This window comes from Capra hircus, chromosome 16, assembly GCF_001704415.2.
Source record: "Capra hircus breed San Clemente chromosome 16, ASM170441v1, whole genome shotgun sequence".
NCBI lineage: Eukaryota > Metazoa > Chordata > Mammalia > Artiodactyla > Bovidae > Capra > Capra hircus.
The window spans coordinates 52984495-53011561 of NC_030823.1; the positions used below are offsets into that span (position 1 = coordinate 52984495).

General features: G+C 42.8%; 1 protein-coding gene and 1 pseudogene across 1 annotated transcript; one reads left to right on the plus strand and one right to left on the minus strand.

Moving 5' to 3' along the window:
- On the minus strand, positions 993 to 4204 carry LOC102178754 (annotated as a pseudogene).
- LOC102179033 (PRAME family member 8-like) lies at positions 23719 to 26579 on the plus strand. Its single transcript, XM_018059959.1, has 3 exons — positions 23719 to 24005; positions 24452 to 25024; positions 26006 to 26579. Exons 1-3 carry the CDS (start codon positions 23719 to 23721, stop codon positions 26577 to 26579), a joined length of 1434 nt encoding a protein of 477 aa, XP_017915448.1.

Consider the following 27067-nt stretch of genomic DNA (forward strand, 5'->3'; position numbering starts at 1 on the left):
AAAGTATTTTGATGATCTGCTGTAAACAGCTAACTCATTGGAAAAGTCTCTGATGCTGGGAAAGATTGAGGGCAAAAAGAGAAGAGGGTGTCAGAGGATGAGTTGGTTGGATGGTATTACTGATGCAATGGGCATGAACTTGGGCAAACTTTGAGAGACGGTGAGGGACAGGGAGGCCTGGCATGCTGCAATCTGTAGGGTTGCAAAGAGTTAGGCAAGACTGGGCGACTGAAGAACAACAATATCCATTTATGATAGGCATGGGTTGATGAGGATCAAAGTCTCTAGTTTATCTGCAGTGTGGATGACCCTTTCCCCAAATGGAAGCTTTGCCTCAATTAGTGAAACTCTCTCTGAGCACACACAAATGCCTGTAACTGAGAATTATGGACCCACTAGGAGAAACACAAGGACTTTTCATGTCCAGGGTCATGGCTTGAATCAGCAGTGAGGACCCTGCCAAGAGCTATTCATTCCAACAGCGCATTGGACACAGTATATTCCTGTTTGGTGTATATTAACCCACTGAATAGCCAAAGAAATAAGTAAAGAGGTAAGAAATACCTCAGACAGTATAAAGAACTGGCAAAAATAGTAAGGTTTTGGATCATAGCTAACTCAATGCTTCATTCTTTTGTCAATGTCTAGAGATTTCTGAGGTATAAACTGAAAGAAAAAAAACCTGAATAATAAATCATGGAGGGCAGCAGTTGGTTTTCACTGAGGATCTATTTCTGACCATTTCTTAACAACCTTAACAACATTTCAGTCAACTCAGGTATGAATGTAACAAGTGTATCTCAAACCCTCTTCCCCCAAAGAAATTTAGGTTCACATTCCCAACTCTATAGGATACATGGCCCCCAAAGTCATATCAAGTCCCCAAGCCAACATTTCCCCCTGCCTCTACTGGATCACCTTAGCTTTTCCCACTTGAAGTAAGCAGATGTGAAAAACCATTGATCTCTGCTCCTATACAATGCCACTGTAGCCTACATTTTAGTTTCCAAGGAAGCTTTAGATAGAGGCATCAAATAGGCAGAAATATTGCAGTGGTAGGTAATAGGTTCCATGTGATAGAATATGTCATCACTGCAGCGAAGAAAGGGGCTAGAGCTAAGCCAGATGGTCCTGGACTGTCCTAAGACTTTCAGAATCTCCTTCAACCCAGCCTGAAGCTGAGCAAGTCTCCCTTGGAGTAAAACTCCCTGAGAGCTATAACTCTCCCGAGGGGCAGGATAAACCTCTTTTCTTAAATTGGGCAGCCCAGCAGTATGGAGCAGCAGCTTCTCCATGGCAGCCATGGATAGGATGTTCCCTCGCAGACTGAAGTACCAGAGCTGGAAGCAGAGGCTCAGGGCAGGCAGGATGGCCTCAAGTTGGGAGTCCAAGATCCCACACTCATCTAAGCTCAGTTCCCGGACAGTGGCTGCTACTTTCCCCAGCAGAATTTGACAGATCACAGGCCTAAATTTGGTCAAAACAAACCCGCTCAGATCCAGGCCCTTCAGCTGACTGATGCTCAGACACTGGGACAGATGGGTCAAGTCTGATTCCGTGAGCAGGTAGTGCATTATTGCGAGGTTTTCCAAGCCGGTTTTCAGGCACCTGAGGAGCAATCTAGAAATTAGGTCTGAGAAATCAGGGAGTCAAGTGACCTCCAGGTGGGAGACAAATGATCTGACTAAAGTCAAGGTCTTTCTAACCACCTTCAGAAGGTCAGTACCCAGGATGTCCAATCTCATTTTAGCCTTATTCCCTTCACTTTCACCATATGACCAGGTCAAATTCCCAGAACCTGGAAAATTATTTTCCTCATCTCCCAAGCAGAGTACAACATATTCCACTTCTTCAAGAGGATGAATCAAGATAATGGATTTTCTATAACAAGCTCATAGAAGAGCCTGACACCTTGTCTCAATAAAGAGTAGACATCACTTTATTGTTTTATTGGGGAGGAAGAAAAAATTCTCTCAAACCAGGCTTTTCTTCAAACATTTCTTGGTCCGAAGGTTTCCTTATCTCTTGGTCAGATAAGGCACCTCAGTGACATGAATAGAGAATCAACCTGGGGAAACCCCACATTAGCTAAGGTTGACAGTTAGCAGGGCCTCACTTACGTCCCTGCATCATCTGTAAACCACCTACAGCTTTTTACTATCCTTTTGGCTTGCATCATTTCCAGAATCTTTATTAAGATATATGGAGCAGAAAACAATCTTTGGAAGACAGGCAATATGAGACAGGCTCATTGTGGTCCCAAAGCTAGTGAGCATAGATCTTCTCTTTAAAAATGCTAAAGTCTAATGTGGTCTCCCCTCCTTAAGCTGCCCCCCCTTTCACTTTTCTATGTTCCTAAATCATCTGAACATAGATATCCCTTCCTAAGACAGAAATCACAAACCCTCCATCAGCAGATATGAACTCTCCAATCTGTAGCGGCTTAGTAGTGTGTCCCTTTCCAGAGTCTGGATCCAAGTTTGGCCTCCTACCTTGATTTCTATGGTCATGTGATACCACACTTCAGGATAGAGCTGCAAAGGAGAACATGCAAATAACATGCTAGTGTGGTGCTCACTGTTAGTCAGTCAGTGGTGCCAGTCTCACTTCAGCATCTGGTCCAGATGGCCACTGAGGAAGGAGGGACATTCCATAGAGAGATCCCAGAGGCGGTGCAGCTTGAGGAACTGAGAGGTAAATTGGACAACTTCCTGCTCCTGCTCCTCAAAGGCAGACACAAGAATGGGGGAGAGGATGAGTCTCTGTACACTGTGCATCTGACCCAGGAGAGGAGCAAACAGGCTCAGGGCGGACAGCTGCCAGATGCAATTCACTTGCACCTCCTGGAGACTGTCTAGTGGCATCAAATGCAGAAACTTCATAATGTTTTTTATGAGGATTGAATCAATCATCAGCTTCTTACAGCACAGGTGTATCGAATCTCTTCTATCTGCCATCCACTAGACGAGGTAGGTGAGGAATTTATCCATGGTCTTATCCTTGAGACAAAGTTCTGTGAACACCTCCAAGGGATCCAAGGGTCTTCCTTTCCTTAAACTCTCCTCAGACACTGGTGCCATCAGTGAGCTTGAGGACCCATGGTGCATGTCTCCAGACCACATGCTCCAGAAGTTCTGGCCAGTATTCCTTAAATCCAGCACCTGCAGTTTGCACCTCCTAATGGGAAACAGTAGATTGAGTGGGATGGTTTAAGATACATACTGAATGAAACTACAGTCTCCAAATTGAGGCAATACTCAGACTTCCTGCTGCTGCTGCTGCTAAGTCACTTCAGTCGTGTCTGATTCTGTGCGACCCCATAGATGGCAGCCCACCAGACTCCCCCATCCCTGGGATTCTCCAGACAAGAACACTGGAGTGGGTTGCCATTTCCTTCTCCAATGCATGAAAGTGAAAAGTGAAAGTGAAGTCACTCAGTCGTGTCCGACTCAGCGACCCCATGGAGTGCAGCCTACCAGGCTCCTCCACCCATGGGATTTTCCAGGCAAGAGTACTGGAGTGGGGTGCCATTGCCTTCTCCGTCAGACTTCCTATTTGTGCTTATACTTCACCCTAACATCAGCAGCTGCCTTGCCCTCTTCCCTCTCTGCCCCCACCTTCCTCTGTCTACTTTTCCCCTTCCGTCCTCCACTTTGGATAGCTTTTCCATTTCCACTATCTTTAGCATCCCTGGAGGAAATGGGGGTATATTCTCCTAGGCTCCCCTGCATCTTAGGCACTCATACACTTCCTGAAAGCATTTCCCAAAGTGAGCTCGGCTATGGCCAAGTCTCTGTGTTTCTTCATTGGCATCATCAGAAGCCTCTGGTTCATTCCTTGGCCATCCGCTCTCCCTGACACCAGCAGTCTCTTCAGAGAGGGCTTTAAACTTGCCAATGTACCTGGATCAGACTCACCTTGGGTGAACCTTGTGGGTAAGCAAGGCATTAAGCCCATCCAGGGTTGCTTCTAAAGTTCCCTCGTGAGGTATGTGCATCAGGCCCCCCAGAGGCAGATGGACAAAGGGCCAGGCTCGCACCATGGCCTTCAGAGTCTCTGTGCATCTCCCATAGAAGACCTTCATGAACAGTGGTGGGAAGAGCTCAGTGGGCAGAAACCCCAGAGCAGCAATAGCCGAGGCTTCATCCTTCAGCAGGCTCCCTGCTGCTAGTTCCAGGAGTCTAAGTGGGGTCTGGACACTCATTCTGACTCTCCTTCAAAAGGAAACCTGTGAAAACTGTCAGGGAACAAGGTATACTTCTCAGGCCAAGCAGGAACACACTTTAGTCTGTTTCCCAACCTTCAGAGGAACACACTCAGAGCCAAAGTCACTGCTCTGCCAGGGGTGGAAGAGCCTCAAGTTTTCCCAGTTCCACTCTAAGCTCAGTGGACACAATGCCATATCTCTGCCTCTTCTGGCATCAGAACAAGTATCCCACAAGTACCAAGGAGGGAGAAAGGTAACCACTATTCATCTCCTTCCACTCTTTTGTGAATTATGTCCCACTGAGAAGTGGGTACCAAGGAACCTGAAACCTGATCCCCATCTTTTTGCAGGTAAAACTTTCAGTCCATCACTTAGAGCTATAACTCTGGGAAGGGAGCTATCATGTGAACCAATGCAGCCCCCTTCTTCAGTTCCCAGTTCATCTGGCTGGTAAAGATTAAAAAGATAGCTCTAAAATGAATGCCATTTGTGTACAAAGTATTTTTTTTTTACGTATTAAATGTCAAGAAATAAATTTCAAACAGATAGGTTGTTTTCATTAAAAAGAATATCTGCTTGGTTAAGATATTTAAAATGATATAAATCAAAGTCCAAATCAATATTCTGGGGATTATAGCAACAGTAAACTGAGAGACAAAACCAAAGCCTTAAATCTGTTCATCTGAAAAGAAAGAAAAAGAAAAACTCAAAAAAAAAAGAAGAAAAAGAAAAACTCTCCCTTCCATCCAGCATTGCCTGTCACTATTTGAGACCTGCAGACTGTGGATAAGATGAGAGTGTCCTTTTATGAGGTTGACAACTTACCAGCTGTGCTATGGTTGGTGGGGTGATCAGATCTTAGATCTGGTGGAGAATCCAGGAGTCACTCCAGAGGGAGAAATCTCAATCTCTGCATTTTGGGACAGCCCTCCCAAAATGCACTCCCAGTTGCCAAATGCCTCTGGTCTCCTTGTGGATTTTGGACCCAGGTGGGTTCTGGGTCCTCTCCTGCATGAGGCCAGGTACAACTGTCCTGTAACTGAGACTTCTCAAGAGCAGGGACACAGGACTGTGTGAGCACACCTGAGGTTTTTAAAGGCCTTTCTAATCACATCATCCCCCTTTCCAACTGTTAATACCTAATCAGAGACAAATGCCTCATTAGATTCAAGAGTGTCCATCAGGTTAATCCTGATTAGATCTTTGCCTATATCCAGGTGAAATGATTGAATGAGATATTCATTCAAGAAAGAGTATGGAGAAGGGATGGATTCAAAGAATAATTCATTGATTCACTCCACAAATCTTGATTGAGTTTCACTAACAGGAATAGTTGCAGCCTTGAGTATAAGAGACAAAGAAGGGTTTAAACAGTTTCTGAGATTAGAAATAAAAACCAAAAGTGAAAATTATCATTATTGAGGGATTTTGGGCCATATCAAAATTATGAAACTTCCAGAATTGAAATAGTTTCCAGACAGTTCTGTCATTCCCCAGAGAAGCATCACAAAGTTGTCCTTATATCAGAATGTCAATTAGGTGTTACGTAGGTAACATAGGAGATTGTGAGCTAATTCAGGAAGCAAAGGAAATGGAATTGGGGATGCGGTTAGTCCTCCAGAGTTAAGTCAGGCTTATTTAAAGCAGGTCAGGTCAAAATCACAATGAGAAGTAAGGGTGAGGGCTGGACATTGTGAAGCTGGGCATTCCTAAAGGTGTATTGAATCTTTTCTATCTGCCATCCACTGGCAGAATGACTCAAGTGTGAAGTGTGGCATCACATGACCACAGAAATCAAGGCAGGAGGTCAAACTTGGATCCAGACCTTGGCATGACTCAAGATAGTGTATAAAATTGGGTTTATTTTTCTTATTACATTTTTACCAAAAACCCATGTTTTCCAAAACTAAAATAAAAAAGTAATGTGAATTGTATCATTTTTAAAATGTAACATCTTTTATTGTTGTTGTTCAATCGCTCTATCCTTTCTGACTCTTCATGACCCCACGGACTGCAGCATGCCAGGCCTCCCTGTTCTTCACAATCTCCTGGAGTTGCTCAAGTTCATGTCCATGTAACATCTTTGTTGGGATATAATTTACTACTATGCAGTTCATCTTTTTCCTAATTTAATTTTTATTTCATATTGAGTTATATTTGATTTACAACACTGTGTTCATTTCAGATGTATAGGTAATTGATTCAGTTATCCATATCATATCCATTCTTCATCCCATACAGGTTGAATCTTTTCCTATAAAGGAATATTATAGAATATTGAGCAGAGTTCCTCCTCTACACAGGACTCTAGCCTGACTTTCAGGTACAAGAAACCCAGGAGGACTTGAAGGGAAGGAAACCTACTGTGAACTCAAGGGAAGGGAAGGGGCCAGGAGGACAACCCTCCCAAAATGTACCCCCAATTGCCAAATGCCTCTGGTCTCCTTGTGGATTTTGGACCCAGGTGGGTTCTGGGTCCTCTCCTACATGAGGCCAGGTACAACTGTCCTGCAACTGAAACTTCTCAAGAGCAGGGACACAGGACTGTGTGAGCACACCTGAGGCAGCGGGGCCCTGACTCTGCACCTGATAGAAGGATAGGGCTCACCTGCACTGCAGGCCTTGCGATGGTCCTCGTCTCAGCCCTTCCTTCTCTCCCTCCCAGAGATCCAGAGTCCTGTAGGTGTGGTTCTGCCCTTGATTTCTGTTGATCCCATTGGAAGTTGCCCCAGCATTGCAGTCAGGCCCCAGATTCTAGAAGAGGAGACATTGCTGGGCTGCAGAGAAGGCATGTATTACATTTTTATTCTTTGACAATCTCACCTGTTGGCAGAGATTGGCCCATAGGGCAGGGACTGTCTCTCTGCCACCCTGTGGTCCCACAACTGAATATGGACCCTGGTGTGATAGTAAGTGCTTTTAACTGCATAGTGAATGGAAACCATTACCATCAGTTTATAACCAAATGTTACCTTTTCCTGAAATGTAAATTTGGGAAAAATCAACTTCAAAATGGCTATCAATAATTTTAAAATTTGGATATGAAAAAATAGCATTTGTGGTGAGTATATTTGTACATGAAAGAAAACCTCATATGTTTTCCAGGTTTTGCTGCTTTTGCCCAAGTAAGACAGGCCAACACTCAGGGTAAAATATCCCAATAATACATTTAGAACAAGCATCTTCCTGAAACTCTTCCTAATCCCAGGTTCCCCTCCAGAGAGTTCAGTGTAGTTTATCTTCTAGACCTCTCTGCGACTTTCTACACATTTATATGAGCATATAGAAATGTCTGCTTTCATCTTTCTTGTAGAAAATGTCATTGTGGTTTTGATAATCTTGCTTATTTTCACTTGAGGATAGGTCTTAAAGATCTATCCTCATTGATATCAGCTGGTATATAGTATTCAATAAAATGAATGTCTCACAGTTTAACCCTTTGCTTATGTATGTACATTTGATTGTGACTTCTTTTTTTTTTTTAGCTGTTAATACCCATAGACTTGCCAGGTGGTGCTAGTGGTAAAGAATCCACCTGCCAATGCTGGAGACACAAGAGACTGGAGTTTGATCCCTGAGTCCAAAAGATTCCCCTGCAGAAGGAAATGGCAACCCACTCCAGTGTTCTTGCCTGGAGAATTTCATGGACAGAGGAGCCTGGCAGGCTGCAGACCATGGGGTCATACAGTCCATAGGGTCATAAAGTCCATGGGGATAGTACTTCCACTTTCACTTTAAAGAGGAAACACTTGTCAACTAACTTTTTCATCAATAGGGGAACCCCTTCTATTTGTAATGAACTTTATTTCAAGATTAGCAGTTTTCAAAATTTTGGGCTCCCCTGCCACCTTGGTTTCTCAGATCTAATTGTGTGTTTTCTCCCCAGGTGCCTGAAGACCCCACTGGTAAACCTCACAGTAATTAACTGCTGGCTTACAGAATCAGATTTGACCCATCTGTCTCAGTGTCTGGACATCTGTCAACTCTAATGCCTGAATCTGAGTGGTGTCACCATGACTGAAATTAGTCCTGGGCTCCTCCAAGCTCTGCTGAAGAAACTTGCAGCCACCCTCCAGAAACTGCACTCAGAGCAGTGTGGGATCATGGACTTTCAACTCGATGCCACCCTGCCTGCCCTGAGCAACCACTTCCAGCCTAAGGCCTTTACCCTCTGTGGGGACCTCCACTTCATGGCCATCTTGGAGAAACTGCTGAGTCACACTGCTGGGTTAAAAGGAAGTCACACTCAGTTAAAAGGAAGAGTTTTATCCTGCCCCTTGGGAAACCTATACCTCTCATGGAGCCCTTCATTGAGCAGACTTGCCCAGCTTCAGGCTGAGCAGATTGAGACTATGAGGGGCTTAGAGGTCTGAGAGCCATCTGACTTAGCTCTGGTCCATGTCCTTGCTGGGGCAATAATATATTCTATCACGAAGAGCCCTTTCTATGCCACTGCAATTCACCTGCCTAATTGGGTACATCTATCAAAAGCATTTTCCTGGGCAGTTGAAAATTGAAATCTAGGACACAAGTGTATGGTGAAGGGAACAGAGACCCATGTTTCCAGATGTCAGCTCAATTTGAACGTGAAAAAGAAAGATGATTTGTGTGTGTGCACGCATGCTCAGTCGTGTCCACCTCTTTTGCAACTGCGTGGATGGTAGCCACTAGTCTCCTCAATTGATGGGATTCTCCAGGCAAGAATATTGGAGTGGGTTGCCATATTCCAGTGGATCTTCCCGACCCAGGAATTGAACCCACATCTCTTGCATCTCCTCCATTGGCAGGTGAATTCTTTACCACTGTGCCATCTGGGAAGCCCACAGGTCATTTAGAAGGTTTGCAGAACTGCTTTGGAAAATGTTGACTAGGAGAGTTGATAGGACTTTCTGGGACATGTATTTACAATCAGAAGCATGAACTTAAGGTTCTGGATGTAAACGTGGGCTTGTGATATGTTGCAATAGTCCCTAAGTCCCTAAATCACAGCAAGATCCTCTATGACCCACCTCCCAGAGTAATGGAAATAAAATCAAAAATAAACAAATGGGACCTAATTAAACTTAAAAGTTTTTGCGCAACAAAGGAAACTATAAGCAAGGTGAAAAGGCAGCCTTCAGAATGGGAGAAAATAGTAGCAAATGAAACAACAGACAAAGAATTAATCTCCAAAATATACAAGCAGCTCATGCAACTCAATATCAGAAAAATAAATGACCCAATCAAAAAATGGGCCAAAGAACTAAACAGACATTTCTCCAAAGAAGACATACAGATGGATAACAAACACATGAAAACATGCTAAATATCACTTCATCAGAGAAATGCAAATCAAAACCGCAATGATGTACCATCTCACGCCAGTCAGAATGGCTGCTATCAAAAAGTCTACAAACAATAAATGCTGGAAGGGAACCCTCTTACACTGTTGGTGGGAATGAAAGCTAGTACAGCCACTATGGAGAAGAGTGTGGAGATTCCTTAAAAAACTGGAAATAGAACTGCCATATGACCCAGCAATCCCACTGCTGAGCATACACACCAAGAAAACCAGAATTGAAAGAGATACATGTACCCCAATGTTCATCACAGCACCATTTACCATAGCCAGGACATGGAAGCAACCTAGATGTCCATTGGCAGATGAATAGATAAGAAAGTTGTGGTAGATAAACACAATGGAATATTATTAAGCTATAGAAAAGAATGCATTTGAGTCAGTTCTAATGAGGTGGATGAAACTGGAGCCTATTATACAGAGTGAAATAAGTCAGAAAGAAAAACACCAATACAGTATATTAATGCATATATGGAATTTAGAAAGATGGTAATGACAACCTTTTATATGAGACAGCAAAAGAGACACAGATGTAAAGAACAGATTTTTTGACTCAGTGGGAGAAGGCAAGGGTGGGATGAGAGAATAGCATTGAAACAGATATATTACCATATGTGAAATAAATGACCAGTCCTTATTTGATGCATGAAACAGGGCTCTCAAAGCCAGTGCACTGGGACAGCCTAGAGGAATGGGATGGGGAGGGAGATGGGAGGGGAGTTCGGGATGGGGGGACACATCCATGGCTGGTTCATGTCAATGTATGGCAAAAACCACCATGATATTGTAATTAGCCTCCAATTAAAATAAATAAATAAATTTAAAATAAAAGAAATGGTCAGAAATAAAGAGACCCTCAGTGTAAACCGACTGATGCCTCCATGATATATTGTATTGTTTTCTCAGTTTATACCTCAGGAATCTCCAGCTACTAATAAATAATTTTTAAAAGGCAGTTAGTTGTCTGTGATCTGAAACCCAAACATTCCCACCAGTCCTTTATTCTGTCTAAAGCGTGTCTTACCTGCCTACTTATTTCTGTGACTGTTCATTGGATCAATACACACAAAGGGGAACATTCTCAGTGTCCGGTGAGCCATTGGAGTGAAGATCTCTTGGCAGGGCCTTCACGGCTGACTCAGGTACTGACCATGGATGTGATAATTCCTCTTAGTCCCCCTGGTGGGTCCATTAGCCTCAGTTCCTGGCCTTTCTGTGAGCTGGGAAAGGGCTTCACTGCAAAGTCAAGGCCCCAGTTCTGGATGGGTCATCATACTGCAGACATGCCTGTTTCTTGTTCTCACCAATTCATGACTGTCATGAATGGGTAGTTGTCTTTCTTATATTAAACAAGCTGTCCCCAATAAAATCATCAATGTTCCTTTAGGAAAATGCTAAAATCATATAGGCATGTAACACTGTCTTAGCATTTCTAAGCCACATTTGAAAAATCATATCCTTTAGCGGGGTAGGTAATGTCATGAGAGATGGATATTATTTCTATAAAACCTACTATGTCATCTTATCAGGAAAGGCTAGTATAGTATAGCATGCCTTATCATGCAGGACATATAACAAACACCTCTTTTTTTATTTCCATTTCAAAATTTTATTTTATTTATTTATTTTTGGCTGTGCTAGGTCCTCACCACTGAACTGGATTTTTTTTTTCTTTCTCTAATTGTGGTGAGTGGGGGCCACTCTCTAGGTATGGTGCACAAGCCTCTCACTGTGGTGGCCCCTCCTGTTTCAGAGCACAGGCATAAGCAGCCAGGGTGCTTGGGTTTAACAGTAGTGGCTTCCAGGCTCTAGAGCACAAGCTCAGTAGTTGAGATGGATGGGTCCAGTCTCCCCATGACATGTGGAATCCTCCCAGACCAGAGATGGAAACTGTGTCTTTCATATTGGCAGGCAGACTCCTCACCACTGAGCCACCAGGGAACCCCTAAACACCTCTTGTTACTGTTGCTAAGTTGCTAAGTCATGTCCTGCTCTTTGTGACCCCATGGACTGCAGAATGCCAAGCTCTCCTGTCCTTCACCATCTCCCAGAGTTTGGTCACACTCATGTCCACTGAATTTGGTGATTCCATCTAACCATCTCATTCTCTGTCCGCCCCCCCCCCACTTTCCCTCATGCCCTCAATCATTCCTAGCATCAGGGTCTTTTCCAATGAGTCAGTTCTTCGTATCAGGTGTTCAAAGTTTTGGAGTTTCAGCTTCAGCATTAGTCTTTCCAATGAATATTCAGGATTGATTTCCTTTAGGATTGACTGGTTTGATCTCCTTGCTGTCCAAAGGACTCTCAAGAGTCTTCTCCAGCACCACACTTCAAAAGCATCAATTCTTTGGTGCTCATCCTTCTTCTAACATCTGTACATGACTACTGGGAAGACCATAGCTCTGACTAGACGGACCTTGTCAGCAAAGTGATGTCTTTGCTTTTTAAAACTCTGTCTAGGTTTGCCACAGCTTTTCTTCCAAGGAAACAAGTATCTTTTAATTTTGTGGCTACAGTCACCATCTGCAAAGATTTTGGAGCCCAAGAAAATAAAATCTGTTGTTGTTTCTACTTTTCTCCATCTATTTGCCTTGAAGTGATGGGACCAGATGCCATGATCTCAATTTTTTGAATGTTGAGTTTTAAGCCAGCTTGTTCACTCTCCTCTTTCACCTTCATCAAGAGGCTCTTTAGTTCCTTTTCACCTTCTGCCACTAAAGTGGTTTCATCTGCATATCTGAGATTGTTGATATTTCTCCTGGAAATCTTGATTCCAGCTTATGATTCATTCAGCCTGGCATTTTACATGATGTACTCTGGGCTTCCCTGGTAGCTCAGCTGGTAAAGAATCTACCTGCAATGCAGGAGACCCCAGTTCAATCCCTGGGTTGGAAAAATCCCCTAGAGAAGGGATAGGCTCCCCACTCCAATATTCTTGGGCTTCCCTGGTGGTGCAGACAGTAAAGAATCTGCCGGCAATGTGGAAGACATGGGTTCAATCCCTGGATTGGGAAGATCCTCTGGAGGAAGGCATGGCAACCCACTCCAGTATTCTTGCCTAGAGAATCTCCATGAACAGAGGAGTCTAGCCAACTACAGTCCTTGGATTCACAAAGAGTCAGGCATGACTGAGAGACTAAGCACAGTATTCTGCATATAAGTTAAACAAGCAAGGTGACAATATACAGCCTTGATGTACTCCCTTCCCAATTTGGAACCAGTCAGTTTTTCATGTAAGGTCCTGTTGCCTCTTGACCTGCATACAGGCTTCTTAGGAGACAGGTAAGCTGGTCTAGTATTCCTTTCTCTTTAATAATTTTCCACAGTTTGTTGTGATCCACGTTGTCAAAGCCTTTAACATAGTCAATAAAGCAGAAGTAGATGTGGGGGGTTTTTGGAATTTGATTATTGTTTCTATGATTTCTATGTTAGCAATTTGATTTCTGGTTCCTTTGCCTTTTCTAAATCCAGCTTATACATCTGGAAGTTCTTAGTTCACCTACTGTTGAAGCCTAACTTGAAGGATTTTGGGCATTACCTTGCTCGCACGTGAAATGAGCACAATCGTACAGCAGTTTCAACATTTTTGGCATTGCCTTTCTTAGGTATTAGAAGGAAAACTGACCTTTTCCAAGTCCTGGGGCCACTGCTGAGCTTTCCAAGTTTGCTGGCATATTGAGTGCAGCACTTTCACAGCATCATCTTTTAGGATTTGAAATAGCTTAGCTGTAATTTCATCACCTCCACTAGCTTTGTTTGTAGTGATGCTTCCTAAGGCCCACCTGACTTCACATTCCAGCATGTCTGGCTCTAGGTGAGTGACCACACCATCCTGGTTATCCAGGTCATTAAGACCTTTTTTGTAGAGTTCTTCTGTGTATTCTTGCCACCTATTCTTAGTCTCTTCTGTTAGGTCTTTACCATTTGTTTCCTTTATTGTGCCCATCTTTGCATAGTGTTCCCTTGATATCTCCAATTTTCTTGAAGAGATCTGAAGTCTTTCCCATTCTGCTTTTTACCTCTATTTCTTTGTATTTTTCACTTAAGAACACTTTCTTATCTCTCCTTACTATTCTCTAGAACTCTGCATTCTGATAGGTATATCTTTCCCTTTCTCTTTTTCCTTTCACTTCTCTTTTTCTTCTCTTTTTCTATTTGTAGGGCCTACTCAGACAACCACTTTGCCTTCTTGCGTTTCTCTTTTTGGGGATGGTTTTGGTTACCACCTACTGTACAATGTTACAAACCTCCATCTGTCTACCAGATCTAATCCCTTGAATCTATTTTTCATCTCCATTGTATAATCTTAAGGGATTTGATTTAGGTCATACCAGAAAGGCCTAGTGGTTTTCCCTACTTTAATGTAAGCCTGAATTTTGCAATAAGGAGCTGATAATCTGAGCCATATACAGCTCCAGGTCTTGTTTTTGTTGACTGTATAGAGCTTCTCCATCTTCTGCTGCAAAAAATATAACCAGTCTGATTTCAGTATTGACCATCCAGTGATCTCCGTGCGTAGAATCTTCCCTTGTGTTTATGGAAGAAGATGTTTGCTATGACCAGTGTGTTCTCTTGGCAATATTCTGTTATCCTTTACCCTACTCCATTTTGTATCCCTAGACCAAATTTTCCTGTTACTCCAGGTCCAGGTACCTCTTGAATTCCTACTCTTGCATTCCAATCTCCTATGATGAAAAGAATCTTTTTTTGGTGTTAGTTCTAGAAAGTATATAACCATTTATATACCAGTTAAAACTCATAGTTATCCCTCTCTTTACTCACATTCATATCCCACAATTCAACCAACTGCAGATGGTGAAGTACTGTATTTACTGTTGAAAAATACCTACATGAAAGTGTTCATGGTCATCTCTCTATACAGACATATCTCAGAAGGTATTTATTATGGGAGTGGGCTTGCACAGCAATTACAGATTCAGAGGACTCCCATAGTCTCTTTTCTGTAAGCTAGAGAACCAGAAAATCTGCTTTTATAATTCAGACTGATGTGTAAAGCTTAAAACCAGGAAAGTTAAGGAAATAACCCCATATCTGAAGCCAAATGCCTTGAGAACCAGAGGACCACTGGTGTTAAGTCCTTGAGTCTCAAGTCTCAAGAGCTAGAAGATGCTATGTTCATGGGCAAGAAGAGGGAGAGAAAATGCTGTTTTGTTCCATTCAGGCCCCCAAGCAATTGGATGATGCCCACCTACATTGGGTGAAGGCAGTTGATGAATTCAAAAGCTAATCTCTTCCAGAAACACCATCTCAGAAACATTTAGAATCAATGCCACATAAAATTAATGAGCACTGAGTCCATAAACATGAAACATCCAAATGAAGGCCTCTTCCTGAGGATTTAAGAGCTGGTATCATTGGCTCTGGGGGTGGAGTGGACATTGGGCTGGGGGAATCTTAGGGCAAGAGGCACAGCTTCTCCATAAAACACAGGTAACACTGTACATACAGCACGTGGTGTTTCTGTAGAGTCAATAAGACAATGCATGCTGAAGCCTTAAAACTGGACCTGGAATATCGGAATAATACAATAAATGAGTCCTTTCCTTCTTTTCCCTTTCTAGCAGACATCCCCAGGATAAGGCAATGGCACGCCACTCCAGTACTCTTGCCTGGAAAATCCCATGGATGGAGGAGCCTGGTGGGCTACAGTCCATGGGGTCACACAGAGCTGGACAGAACTGAAGTGACTTAGCAGCAGCAGCAGCAGCAGCAGCAGACATCCCCAGGATTCATTTTTCAAGCGTATCCTCTATTCCTGCAACAGGAAGGAAAGAAGGAGGACACATCATTTACATGAGGCCATGAATGAATTGTGGGCTTCCCAGGTGGGCACTAGTGGTAAAGAACTGGGCTGCCAAAGCAGGAAGGTTAATAGAGGTGAGTTTGATCCCCATATCAGGAAGATCCCCTGGAGAAGGGCATGAAAACCCACTGTAGTATTCTTCCCTGGAGAATCTCATGAACACAGGATCCTGGAGAGCTACAGTCCATAGCATTGCAAAGAGTTGACACAGCTGAAGCGACTTAGCACGCATGCACACGTAAATAAATCATAACTCACCGAAGCTGCTTTAGCATCACCACTGGGAAGTTCAGGGGGAGGTCATAGGAAAGATTCCAGTCCTCTCTAGTGATAGACGTTCTGAGCCTCAGGACTCCTAGGCCACCCTCTGGTAGATCAAACTAGATGACATAAAGTAGTGTTGTAAGCAGGTCTGCAGGGTTCAGCATCCTATAAATATCATGCTTGTTTAGTATAAATATTTGTGTTATGATTTATGTAAATATAGAAGGTGTAAGATGCTTTTTTAAAAATAAAAAAATTTAGTAAGTTTAAAGAATGCATGCAAACATTGAAAAAAAGTTCAACTTTGTTTGGAGCCTCCAGAGAAATGTGTCTTTAAAACTGATTTTAAAGATCATTCAAAAAGAACATTTCTTCTTTAAAAATATTTAGAATAATAAATATTATTATTATATATTACCTGGAAGCATTACAATTATACTTTTTAAAGTAGACATTATATTTAAGAGCAGTTTTTGTTCAAAGTAAAATTGAGCACAGGTAAGAGAGTTTCCATTTAAATCCCTGACTCCAGCACATGCATCGCCTCTCTAGCTGTCAACATTCCCTTCTGGATTGGTTTATTTGTTATAACCAATTAATCTACATTGACATATCATCATCACCCAAAGTACATAGTTTATATATTGTTGTTGTTGTTGTTGTGTGTGTGTGTGTGTATATACTTTATTACCCAAAGTTTATAATGAGGTTCTGTATTGCTATTGTGAGTTCTATGAGTTTTGGCAAATGTATCATGACATGTATCCACCATTGCAGTGTCATGCAGAGACTATTCACTGCCCCCCCAAATCCTCTTTGCTCTGCCTATTTGTCCCTCTTCAACTCCAAGCCCTGGAAACAACTGACTTTTTCACTGTTCTCAGAGTTTGCCTTTTCCAAAATGTCATGGAGTTGGACTAATACGGTATTGATTCTTTCAAATTAGTAATAGACATTGAGGGGTCCTTCATGCATTTTCATGGTTTGGTAACATTCCATTGTCTGTATATATCACAGTTTAATGATTCTTTCATGTACTGAAGCACATCTTAATTGCTTTCAAGTTTTCATGATGATAAATAAAGCTGTATGTGCATGTATTTGTGTGGACAGACTGAACTCACATAGACAGATAACTAGAAGTGAGAATGTTGAATTGTAGGGTAACAGTGTGTATTACGATTAATTTTTTTTCTCAACAGTCTCTTCTGTTAAGCAGATATTGTCCCACCAATGGAAGGAACAGTGTCTCTGTCACCCAGTGATCCCATAACTGACCTTGCAGCCTGGCATGGCAGTGAACAATTATGACTGATGGCCCATAGAATATTCTACCATCAGTTTTATAGTCAAAAACTATTTTCATTAAAGTGCCCATTTGGGGAAAATCAATATTATATTATTGGCCACCAATAATATAAATATATAAGATATAGAAGAAATAGCACTTTTGGTGAGTAATATGTTGGTGTAAATTATCTATGAAAGAAAAATCCATTGTTTTCCAAGGTTTTGTTCAAGTAACAAAGTGCAACATTTTTGTGTAAAACATTTTAATAATACAGGTATAAGAAACATCTCCTCTGACATTCCTCCTCATTTGTGTGCATATATATATATATATATATATATATATATATATATATAATGCTATAACAAGGACATGCTACCATATTCCACACACATACACACAAAAAAGGATGGACTTTGGGGGGAATCATGCTAAGTGAAATATGTCAGAGAAAGATAAACATTGTATGTTCTCACTCATATGTTGGATCTAAAAAAACTGATCTCCTCTTCTTTCTTCATGAAAGTTTTGTAAATTCTGTCTCTTTATTTCTCCAATTCACTTTAGATTGTCTCTTGAATTTTCAAGGTGGCAATAGCCTTATTCTCATCACTGGTTATGAAAAAGTCTGATAACAGAAAATGCTTAATATAATTCAGAGAATTGAGTGGACATATAATGAAAATTGCCAGAACTTTACAATCACCAGTTCTTTCATAATAGATCACCCCCTGGACATCTCAGCATAGTGATCTAAGATGCTCAGAAGTATGAATTACAATATTCCGTTACTGAACAGATTTTATTTGCCTAATGGTCAGCAAGCCAAGTACCAGGATTCCAAGGTTGTTTATCTACAAGGCAGTTATGGGAGGAGACAGGAGAAGAAGTCGGTCTATCATGTCAAAGGCAGGGAGCAGGAATATTTATGGTACAAAAGTGTAGGGAGATTGGAGGTGCAGGGAAAGGTGATTGAAGACAGGACAAAGTGAGGTCATCGCTGCCCTGTGCAGGTGTATCTCTCTTACTTGGTTCTTCATGGGATGCATGTTTGGAAGATGGTGGCTTTAGCATGATCTCGGGATGGAGCTTTTGGCCCTCTCACATCAAATGGTTATCCACTGTGCAATCACCCAGGCCCAGCTGAAACACAACGTTGTGCTTAATATCCACTGTATAGCAAAGTGTGTGTGTATGTGTATATATATATATATATATATACACACACACACACACACACATACATGTGCTGCTAAGTCGCTTCAGTCGTGTCCGACTCTGTGCGACCCCATAGATGCAGCCCACCATGCTCCACCGCCCCTGGGATTCTCCAGGCAAGAACACTGGAGTGGGTTGCCATTTCCTTCTCCAATGCATGAAAGTAAAAAGTGAAAGTGAAGTCGCTCAGTCGTGTCTGACTCTTCATGACCCCATGGACTGCAGCCTACCAGGCTCCTCCACCCATGGGATTTTCCAGGCAAGAGTGCTGGAGTGGGGTGCCATTGCTATATATACTTTTTCATATTCTTTTCCATTATGGTTTATCACAGGATATTGACTATAGTTCCTTGTGCTATAGAGTGTGTGTGTGTGTGTTCATCGTATCCAACTCTGTGACCCCATGGACTGTAGCCCAGCAGGCTAGTCTGTCTATAGAATTTTACAGGCAAGAATACCTGAGTGGGTTACTGTTTCCTACTCCAGGGGATCTCCCGACCCAGGGATAAAACCTGTGGGTCTTATGTCTCCCGCATTGGCAGGCGGATTCTTTACCTCTGTGTCACCTGGGAAGCCCCTGTGCTATACAGTATGACCTTGTTTAAGCATTCTATACATGAACACTTGCATCTGCCAACTGAATACTCCCCGTCCTTCCCTCCCTACACTCCTCCCCTTGGCAGCCGCAAATTTGTTCTCTATGCCTTTGACTCTGTTTCTTTTTCATAGATAAGTATATTTGTGACTCCACGTATATGCGATATGGGGCTTCCCAGGTGGCACTAGTGGTAAAGATCCTGCCTGCTAATGCAGGAGAGGTAAGAGAGACACGGGTTTCATCCCTAGGTCAGGAAGATCCCCTGGAGGATGGCATCACAATTCACTCCATTATTCTTGCCTGCAGAATCCCATGGACAGAGGAGCCCGGCAGGCTACAGTCCATAGAGTCGCACAGAGTGGACAGGACTGAAGTGACTTATCACAATATGTGATATCATATGGTGTTTGTCATTCTCCTTCTGATGCACTTCATCAGGATGATCATCTCTAGGTCCAGCCATACTTCTACAAATAGCATTATTTCATTCTTTTAGTGGCTGGAAAACATACACATACACACACACCACATCTTCTTTATTCATTCTTTTGTCGATGGGCAGTTAGGTTGTTTTCATATGTTGGCTATTGTTAATAATGCTGCTATGAACATAGGGGTGTGTGTATCTTTGTTTCTTAAATAATTTTATTTAGCTAGCTATTTTTCACTGCACTGGGTCTTTCTTGTGTGCAGGCTTTCTCTAGCTGCTTCGAGCTGGGGCTACTCTCTTACTGCGGTACGTGGGCTTCTCATTGCAGTGGCTTCTGTTGTTGCAGAGTTTGGGCTCTAAAGCCTGCAGGCGCCAGTAGCTTCGGTGAGTAGGCTCACTAGTTGTGGCACATGGCCTTAGTTGCTCTGGGGCCTGTGGGATCATCCCGGAATGGCAAGTGAACCCATGTCCCCTGCATTGCAAGGAAGACTGCCAACCACTGGACCACCGTGGAATCTCCATGTATCTTTTTGAATTCTAGTTTTGCTTGCAATGCAGGAGACCTGGGTTCAACCCCTGGGTTGGGAAGATTCCCTGGAGAAGGGAAAGACTACCCACTCCAGAATTCTGGCCTGGAGAATTCCATGGACTGTATAGCCTATTGGGTTGCAAAGAGTCAGGCATGACTGAGTGACTTTCATTTTCACTTTTTGTCTGGTTGTATGTTCAAGAGTAGGACTGCTTGATCATACGCTCACTCTATTTTTAGTAACTTGAGGAAACACCATACTGTTTTCCCTGGTGGCTTTACCAATTTACATGTTCACCAATAGTGTGGGAGGGAAAACAGCTTCTCATAGAAGCTGTGATCCCTTTGAACCATCCCCAGCTTCTGCAAATTCTGAATTTCCCTAAAATAACGTGAAGTCTTTCAGTCAGTTCTTCTCAATATTTAGGTTGTCTGAAAACTTGGGGGTCCTTCAGGTCCCCTCAGCTAAATATTCTTTACATAGAAATTGGCAGATACGTCTATCTGAAAATAACCTTGGTTCACCAGTTAAAGAATGGAGAAAATTTGAGTGAATTTTAGGTGTTCCTTGAAGGTTATCTGAAGTAGTGAGTGAAAAGTGCCCACACTGCTGCTCACCCAGCTTGCATTTAATAACAGAGCTATTTATGATTATCATTGTTACTAATCTCACTCTGTTGCAGGTATTTATAAGAGATGGATGGCCTGGGACTTAATATATCTATTGAGTAGAATCCAGTTCAAACTTTTTTTTTTTAATGCAAAGGTCATTTGTAATCCTGAGAGAAGTATGGTGAAAGGGATCTTTGTCAAAGTGAACAAGGAGGTGAACACTCTTCAAAGAGTCCTCACCTTGGTGGCTAAAGGTATATAGGAAAAGTTTGGGCATCAAATAAATGGGATGGAAGAGAGGCATGGGAAACTCTGAAAGATGGAGAAAGGGTCTCCCTTTATTTCTGAACTTAAACTTCAAAAGATTCCCCCTGTGATGCAGCCTGGGGTGGAGGTCACTCCTGATTGTGGCAGAACCTGAAACACCAGTACCAGCTTCTGCATTTATTATGGGAAAGGCTTATTTTTTGTTTGTTTGTTTGTTTTTACTTTTGCATTTTTTAGTTTTTACTTTTATTATGATGATCATTTAATTTTAGTTGTGTGTGTGTGTGTGTGTGTGTGTGTGTGTGTGTGTGTGTGTGTGCTGGGTCTTTTTTGAGGCACAGGGGCTTAGTTAACCAGTGGCATATGAGGTCTTAGTTCCCAAACAGGGATCAAACCCATATCTTTTGCATTGAAAGGCAGGTTCATAACCACTGGACCACCAGGGAAGTCCCTAGAAAGCTGCTGGTTTTAATGAAGAGATAAATACATTTTATTTCTGTGACTTTGATGTTACCCTGATCATTATCTATATTGAACTTGGTTAAGTTTGAAGAATTAGCAATTATCTATATATACTTAGAAAGGTCAATCCTAAAGGAAATCAAACCTGAATATTCACTGGAAGGACTGATGCAGAAGCTGAAGCTCCAATACTTTGGCCACCTGATGTGAAGAGCTGACCCATTGGAAAAGATTCTGATGCTGGCAAAGATTGAGGGCAGGAGAAGAGGGCGACAGAGGATGAGATGGTTGAATGGCATCACAGATTCAATGGACATAAGTTTGAGCAGACTCTGGGAGATAGTGAAGGACAGGGAAGCCTGATGTGCTGCAGTTCATGGGGTGACAAAGAGTAGAACATGACTTAGCAACTGAACAATAGCAACAAATCAGAAAGGAGGCAATAAGATTATTGTTGGCTTCCAAGACCCCTAGAAAATGACTGGGGCTATTTCCCATCTGGAAGGTATCCTCAGTGAGAAAAAAACTTTTAGGAAAATCTCTCCTGATAGCACATGCCCCTGGGTGACAGGGTTATTTGCCAGTGACCCACACTTATTTTTCTCTGATGCTTTGTTCTGAAAGAGCTCATAGTGCCCACCTTCAGTGGCTGTCAGTGTTGCAAATGTCTGATCCCAGGCCTCACACTCCTCCCTCTTCTCACAACTTAGGTTTAATCTTTTCATGTGGCTTTCTGGGCTGATCCCAAATATCTGGGGGAAACACCCTCAAAGATGACACTATCTTTTCTGAGTCACCATCTTTTACTTTCTAAATATCACCCAGAATAACATATTTAAATCTCCCTCTTTCCTGCTGCTGCTGCTAAGTTGCTTCAGTCATGTCCGACTCTGTGCGACCCCATAGATGGCAGCCCACCAGGCTCCCCCGTCCCTGGGGTTCTCTAGGCAAGAACACTGGACTGGGTTGCCATTTCCTTCTCCAATGCATGAAAGTGAAAAGTGACAGTGAAGTCGTTCAGTCGTGTCCAACTCCTAGCAACCCCATGGACTGCAGCCTACCAGGCTCCTCCGTCCATGGGATTTTCCAGGCATTAGTACTGGAGTGGGTTGCCATTGCCTTCTCCTCCTGTTTCCTAAAAGAAAAAAAAAAAAAAAACACTTTACATTGTTGTAACCATGCACATGGTCCGTCTGGGAATGCCCAGCTCCAAACTGTCCTGACACACTCTACATGTAGTGTCCTACATCTTACTGAAATTTTGACCCGTCCACCTTCAGAGAAGGCTTGGCTTAGGCCTGGAAACCCATCCACATCTCCCAAAGCTCTTCCTTTGCTGCCTGAATAGGCTCACAATCCCCTGTGTTTCCTACATAACACCTGAGGGACAAGCTGATACAGGGGTGCATGTATTTTGTTTACTTTGGGAACAACAGGATTGTTTTCATGAAGCTGTGTTAATTGAGGAACATTTTGATAGTTTTTATATGAGCAAAGTTCCCCCAACAATGATTCTTTCGAGATATGTTTTGTCTTGTTCAATGACTGAAACCAATAATTCCTTGCCCAACCAAACCCAGGAATATAACTGAGCATATTGGTCAACATGAACCAAGGTTTGTGGAGTGAATCCATAAATGAATCTTTGATTCCTTCTCCATCATTCCTTCTGTTCCCTGTATGTATATCTGTTTGAGTCACCTAAGGTGGAGAAAAATGAAGATCCAATCAGGACCAAGGACCAAGGACCATCTATAATCCAATCAGGTATCCCTTTCTGATTGTGTTAATCACACAGAGGGATGATGAGATCAGAAACGTCTATAACATTCTCAGCCTCTGAAGAAAGGATGCAGAATCTTGTCTCCAGAGTCACTGGCTGGATCTTCCATAGAGTCTGTGGTCTGAGTCCCACACCAACCACATCACACTAGTAAGTTACTTATAAGTATTATTCTCATATGGTGTTAACTGACCTTGCAAGTAGCCTGTAACTCCAGATGGCATGGAGAGTTTTTCTTTTCTAATTATTTCCTTTCAGATGAGATTTCCAGTATCTATTTATCTCTCAATGTTGTTTTCCCTGAATCCCAAATATTTTGATTTGTACTGTAGCTGAAATAATTTTTAAATGTCTTTACTAGGAAGATATTTGTAATAAAATGTCTGTAATATTAGTTCTCAAAATTTAAAATACTTTTTTTATGTACACATGACATTCATGTCATGAGTATTTCCTTCATCTTTACCATCCAGCTTAACTAAGAATATGGACTGCTGCTTCACACGACAGTCCTCTTTCCAAAGACTTAAGGCTCTAAATGACTATCTAAAAGTCTTCCCAAAATAAAGCTTGAGGTCAGCTTCCAGGATCTTGGTACCTTTCCCAGTGGGACATGATTTAAGCAAAGCAGCGGATGGATTTTTTTAATGTGCTTGTGGTTGAAATGCTTGTTCTGAATCCAGTAGAGGAAAAGTTACAGCTTTGTGCTCACTGAGCCCTCAGTGTCATATGGGCTAAGTAAGGTGCTTTCACCCTTGCCAGTGCACAGACCCTGGCCTTGAGTAGGTTCTTCTGAAGGGTAAGGAAACAGTCTAAGGTGTGCCTCTGCTTGGTCTGAAGCCAATGCCTTGTTCTCTGACAGTTTACACAGTATCCTTTTTGGCACAGAGTCAACATGAGTGTACGGACCCCACCCAGACTCCTGGACCTGGCGGGAATGCACCTGCTGAGGGATGATGACTTGGCCTTTTCTGCTCTGGAACAGCTGCCTGTGGAGCTCTTCCCACCCCTCTTCACTGAGGCCTTCAATGGGAGACACACTGAAATTCTGAAGGCTATGGTGCAAGCCTGGCCCTTTGTCTGCCTGCCTCTGGGGGGACTCATTGACCTGCCTCATGTGGGGCCCCTACAAGCAGTGCTGGAAGCCCTTGATGTCCTGTTTGTCCAGAAGGTTTGCTCCAGGTGAGTCTGATTCAGATAACCTGGTAAAATCCTGGGTGTCTCAGAGGAAACACCTGGGGTGATGAAAACTGGGTGGAAAAAGGATGGACCAGAGGGGTCTTAAGAAGGAAATGTAGAAGCCTAGAGGCCTTGCCTCACCAAGGGAAACACATTTGGGAAGTGTAGGTGTACCTACAATTAAAAAAAAAAAAAAAGAGAGCCTAAAGAACATGCCACACCTCCTCACAATGATGCTAAAAGTTACTAGAAGTGTGGAACCAGAAAAGAAGGGAGGGGTAAGGGAAATGGAAGAAATTGAGTCAGAAAGGGAAGAAGGCATGGCAGCAAGTGATATCAGGAAACTGAAGTTAGAGCACAGTTGGGAAGTCCGTTTTCAAATTTTCAGGCCAGTGTTTCATTCTGGGTAGATTTTAATGCTTCCCCACCAATCTTCTTTTTCTCAATAGGAGATGCAAACTGCAGGTGCTAGATTTGCGGGACACTGGTCATAACTTCTGGAGCATGTGGTCTGGAGCCAGTACTCACAGGTGCACAAGCTCAGGAAGAGCACCAGTGGCTGAGCCCAGGTCAATAACAAAGCAGCGTGAGGCTCCACTGAAGGTTTTTATAGACCTTTCCTTGAGAAAAAGGACCCTGGACAACTTCCTCACCTACCTCCTTAGGTGGGTTGAGCAGAGAAAATCTTCCATACACCTGTGTTGTAAGAAGCTGAAGATCGTTTCAATGCCAATGGACAGTGTTGTGAAGGTCCTGAGCATGGTGCAGCTGGATTGTATCCAGGAGGTGCAAGTGAGTTGCACCTGGAATCTGTCCACCCTGGCCACGTTTGCTCCTTTCCTGGGCCACATGAGTAATTTGCAGAGACTCGGCCTCTTCCCCATTCAAGTATCTGCCTTCAGGAAGCAGGAGCACGATCACGTTGTGCAAATTACCTCCCAGTTCCTGAGGCTGGGCCACCTCCGGGATCTCTATCTGGAGTCTCCCTCCTTCCTTGAAGGCCACCTAGACCAGATGCTCAGGTGAGTGTGGACCGCTGGCTGGATAACATTGAATAGCATGAGAATATCAAATGCACTCTCTCCTGAAGTGTGATATCCTGTAACCACATAAATCAATTTGGGGCTAAATTGGTGTGATGGTTCTTGAAAGGGACACTCCGCTGTGGAGGTACAATTTATTGACTGGAAAGGTTGATCTAGCACTAAAGGGATTATAATTTCTACCTTCAGCAGAGATGTCTATGTTCAAATCACTTAAAATATAGGAAATAAAGAGGGCACTGAAGTGGGGAAACCACAGCAAACCAGAGCAATTCTGAAGAGAAGCTCTATGCTCATCAGATTACTGATCAAAATGAGCCTGTCTTGAATCCCCTATCTGTAAAAGATTTTTTACTTTTTGCTCCAGATAAATTAATTAGTATATGGGAAAAGTATGATTCTGGAGATGATGTTAATTGAGCTGAGAGAAAAGGATAGTAGAAAGTGGTAGAAAGTTAGCAGGGATGTAAGTGAGCCCCTCTAGACAGGCATCACATTTGATGCTGTGAGGTCTTATGTAAGTTGCTTCTTTATGCATGTCTCCCTAAAGCCTCAGTAGCCAGGAATACTGGCCTCTGAAGCCCAACTTTGGACTGAAGGAATCCTTAGCTGAGACCATTTTCTATCTCATCACCTAGTACTAAAAACCAGTGATGTCCATGCTTGATTGACACTCTGGGTCCAGCTCCTCTGAGCACATTCTAGGGCATTCCATTATATTCATTCATCCTCATAAGGAAGTAGAGTATGTTGTAGTCTGTTTGATAAATGAGGAAGAGACCTTTCAATGTTCTATGAATTGACTCAGACACATAATGAAGGTGACAAGACTTAGCCTAGAGAGATACAGGGCAATCAGTGTATTGACCCTCATCAGACTTAACATCAGCCCTGTAGAAACCATTTGTCTATCACCTGTAGACATCAGTTTTAAGAACTAGTTTCTTGGTTTCTCCCCAGGTGCCTGAAGACCACCTTGGACAACCTCTCAATAACTAACTGCCAGCTTACAGAATCAGACTTGACCCATCTGTCCCAGTGTCCGAACATCTGTCAACTAAAAAGCCTGGAACTGAATGGTGTCACCCTAACGGACTTTAATCCTGAGCTGCTCCAAGTTCTGCTAGAGAAAGTTGCAGCCACCCTCCAGGAACTGTATTTAGACCAGTGTGGGATCCAGGACTCCCAGTTGGAGGCCATCCTGCCATCCCTGAGCCGCTGCTCCCAGCTCAGGTCCTTCAGCCTGTGTGGGAACATCCTCTCCATGGCTGTCATGGAGAAGCTGCTGCGACAAACTGCTGGGCTTTCTTTTTTAAGTCAGGAGTGGTATCCTGCCCCTCAGGAGAGTTACAGCCCTCAAGGTATTCTCCTAGCTGGCAGACTTCCCCAACTTCAGACTGAGCTGTTGGCGATTCTGAGAGACTTAGGCCAGCCCAGGACTGTTTGGCTAACATTCAGCCCCTGTCCTCACTGTGGTGATGATGTATGCACCCACATGGAGCCCATTATATACAGCTATACTAACCCTGCCTAGGTGGTTGCCTCTCTCAGAAGTTTTCTTCTTGGCACTTGGAAACTGAAATCTAGGACATGGCCACATCATGAAGTGAAAACAGAGCTATGGTTTCAGACATCAGCTCAATGTGAATGGGAAAAGGAAGGGTGATCCTGCGAGGGTGCAGGATTGCATTGGGAAATGTAGACTCTGGGAGGTGATCGGACTTTCAGAGTTATGGGTTTATAGCATCAGAAAAATGAATCTCACTTTCTGGAGGGAAATTTGGGATGCACATATTGTCATTATCTCTGAGAGGATGATTGTAAAATAATGGTCAGAAATAAAGAAATTTCAGTGTACATGGACTGGTGCCCTTCATGATATATTATTCTGTTCTCTGTTTACACCTCAGAAATCTCCAGGGACTGATGGAAGGAAACACACCAAATTGTCTATGATCTGAAACCCCACTATTTCCACTAGTTCTCTATTCCATTGTGGACATGTTTTATCTCTTTAATTAC

Coding starts and splice junctions, on each gene's coding strand:
- LOC102179033 (XM_018059959.1), top strand. CDS start 23,719: ATGAGTGTACGGACCCCACCCAGACTCCTGGACCTGGCGGGAATGCAC. Junction 24,006..24,451: donor GTCCAGAAGGTTTGCTCCAG/GTGAGTCTGATT, acceptor TTTTCTCAATAG/GAGATGCAAACTGCAGGTGC. Junction 25,025..26,005: donor CACCTAGACCAGATGCTCAG/GTGAGTGTGGAC, acceptor GTTTCTCCCCAG/GTGCCTGAAGACCACCTTGG.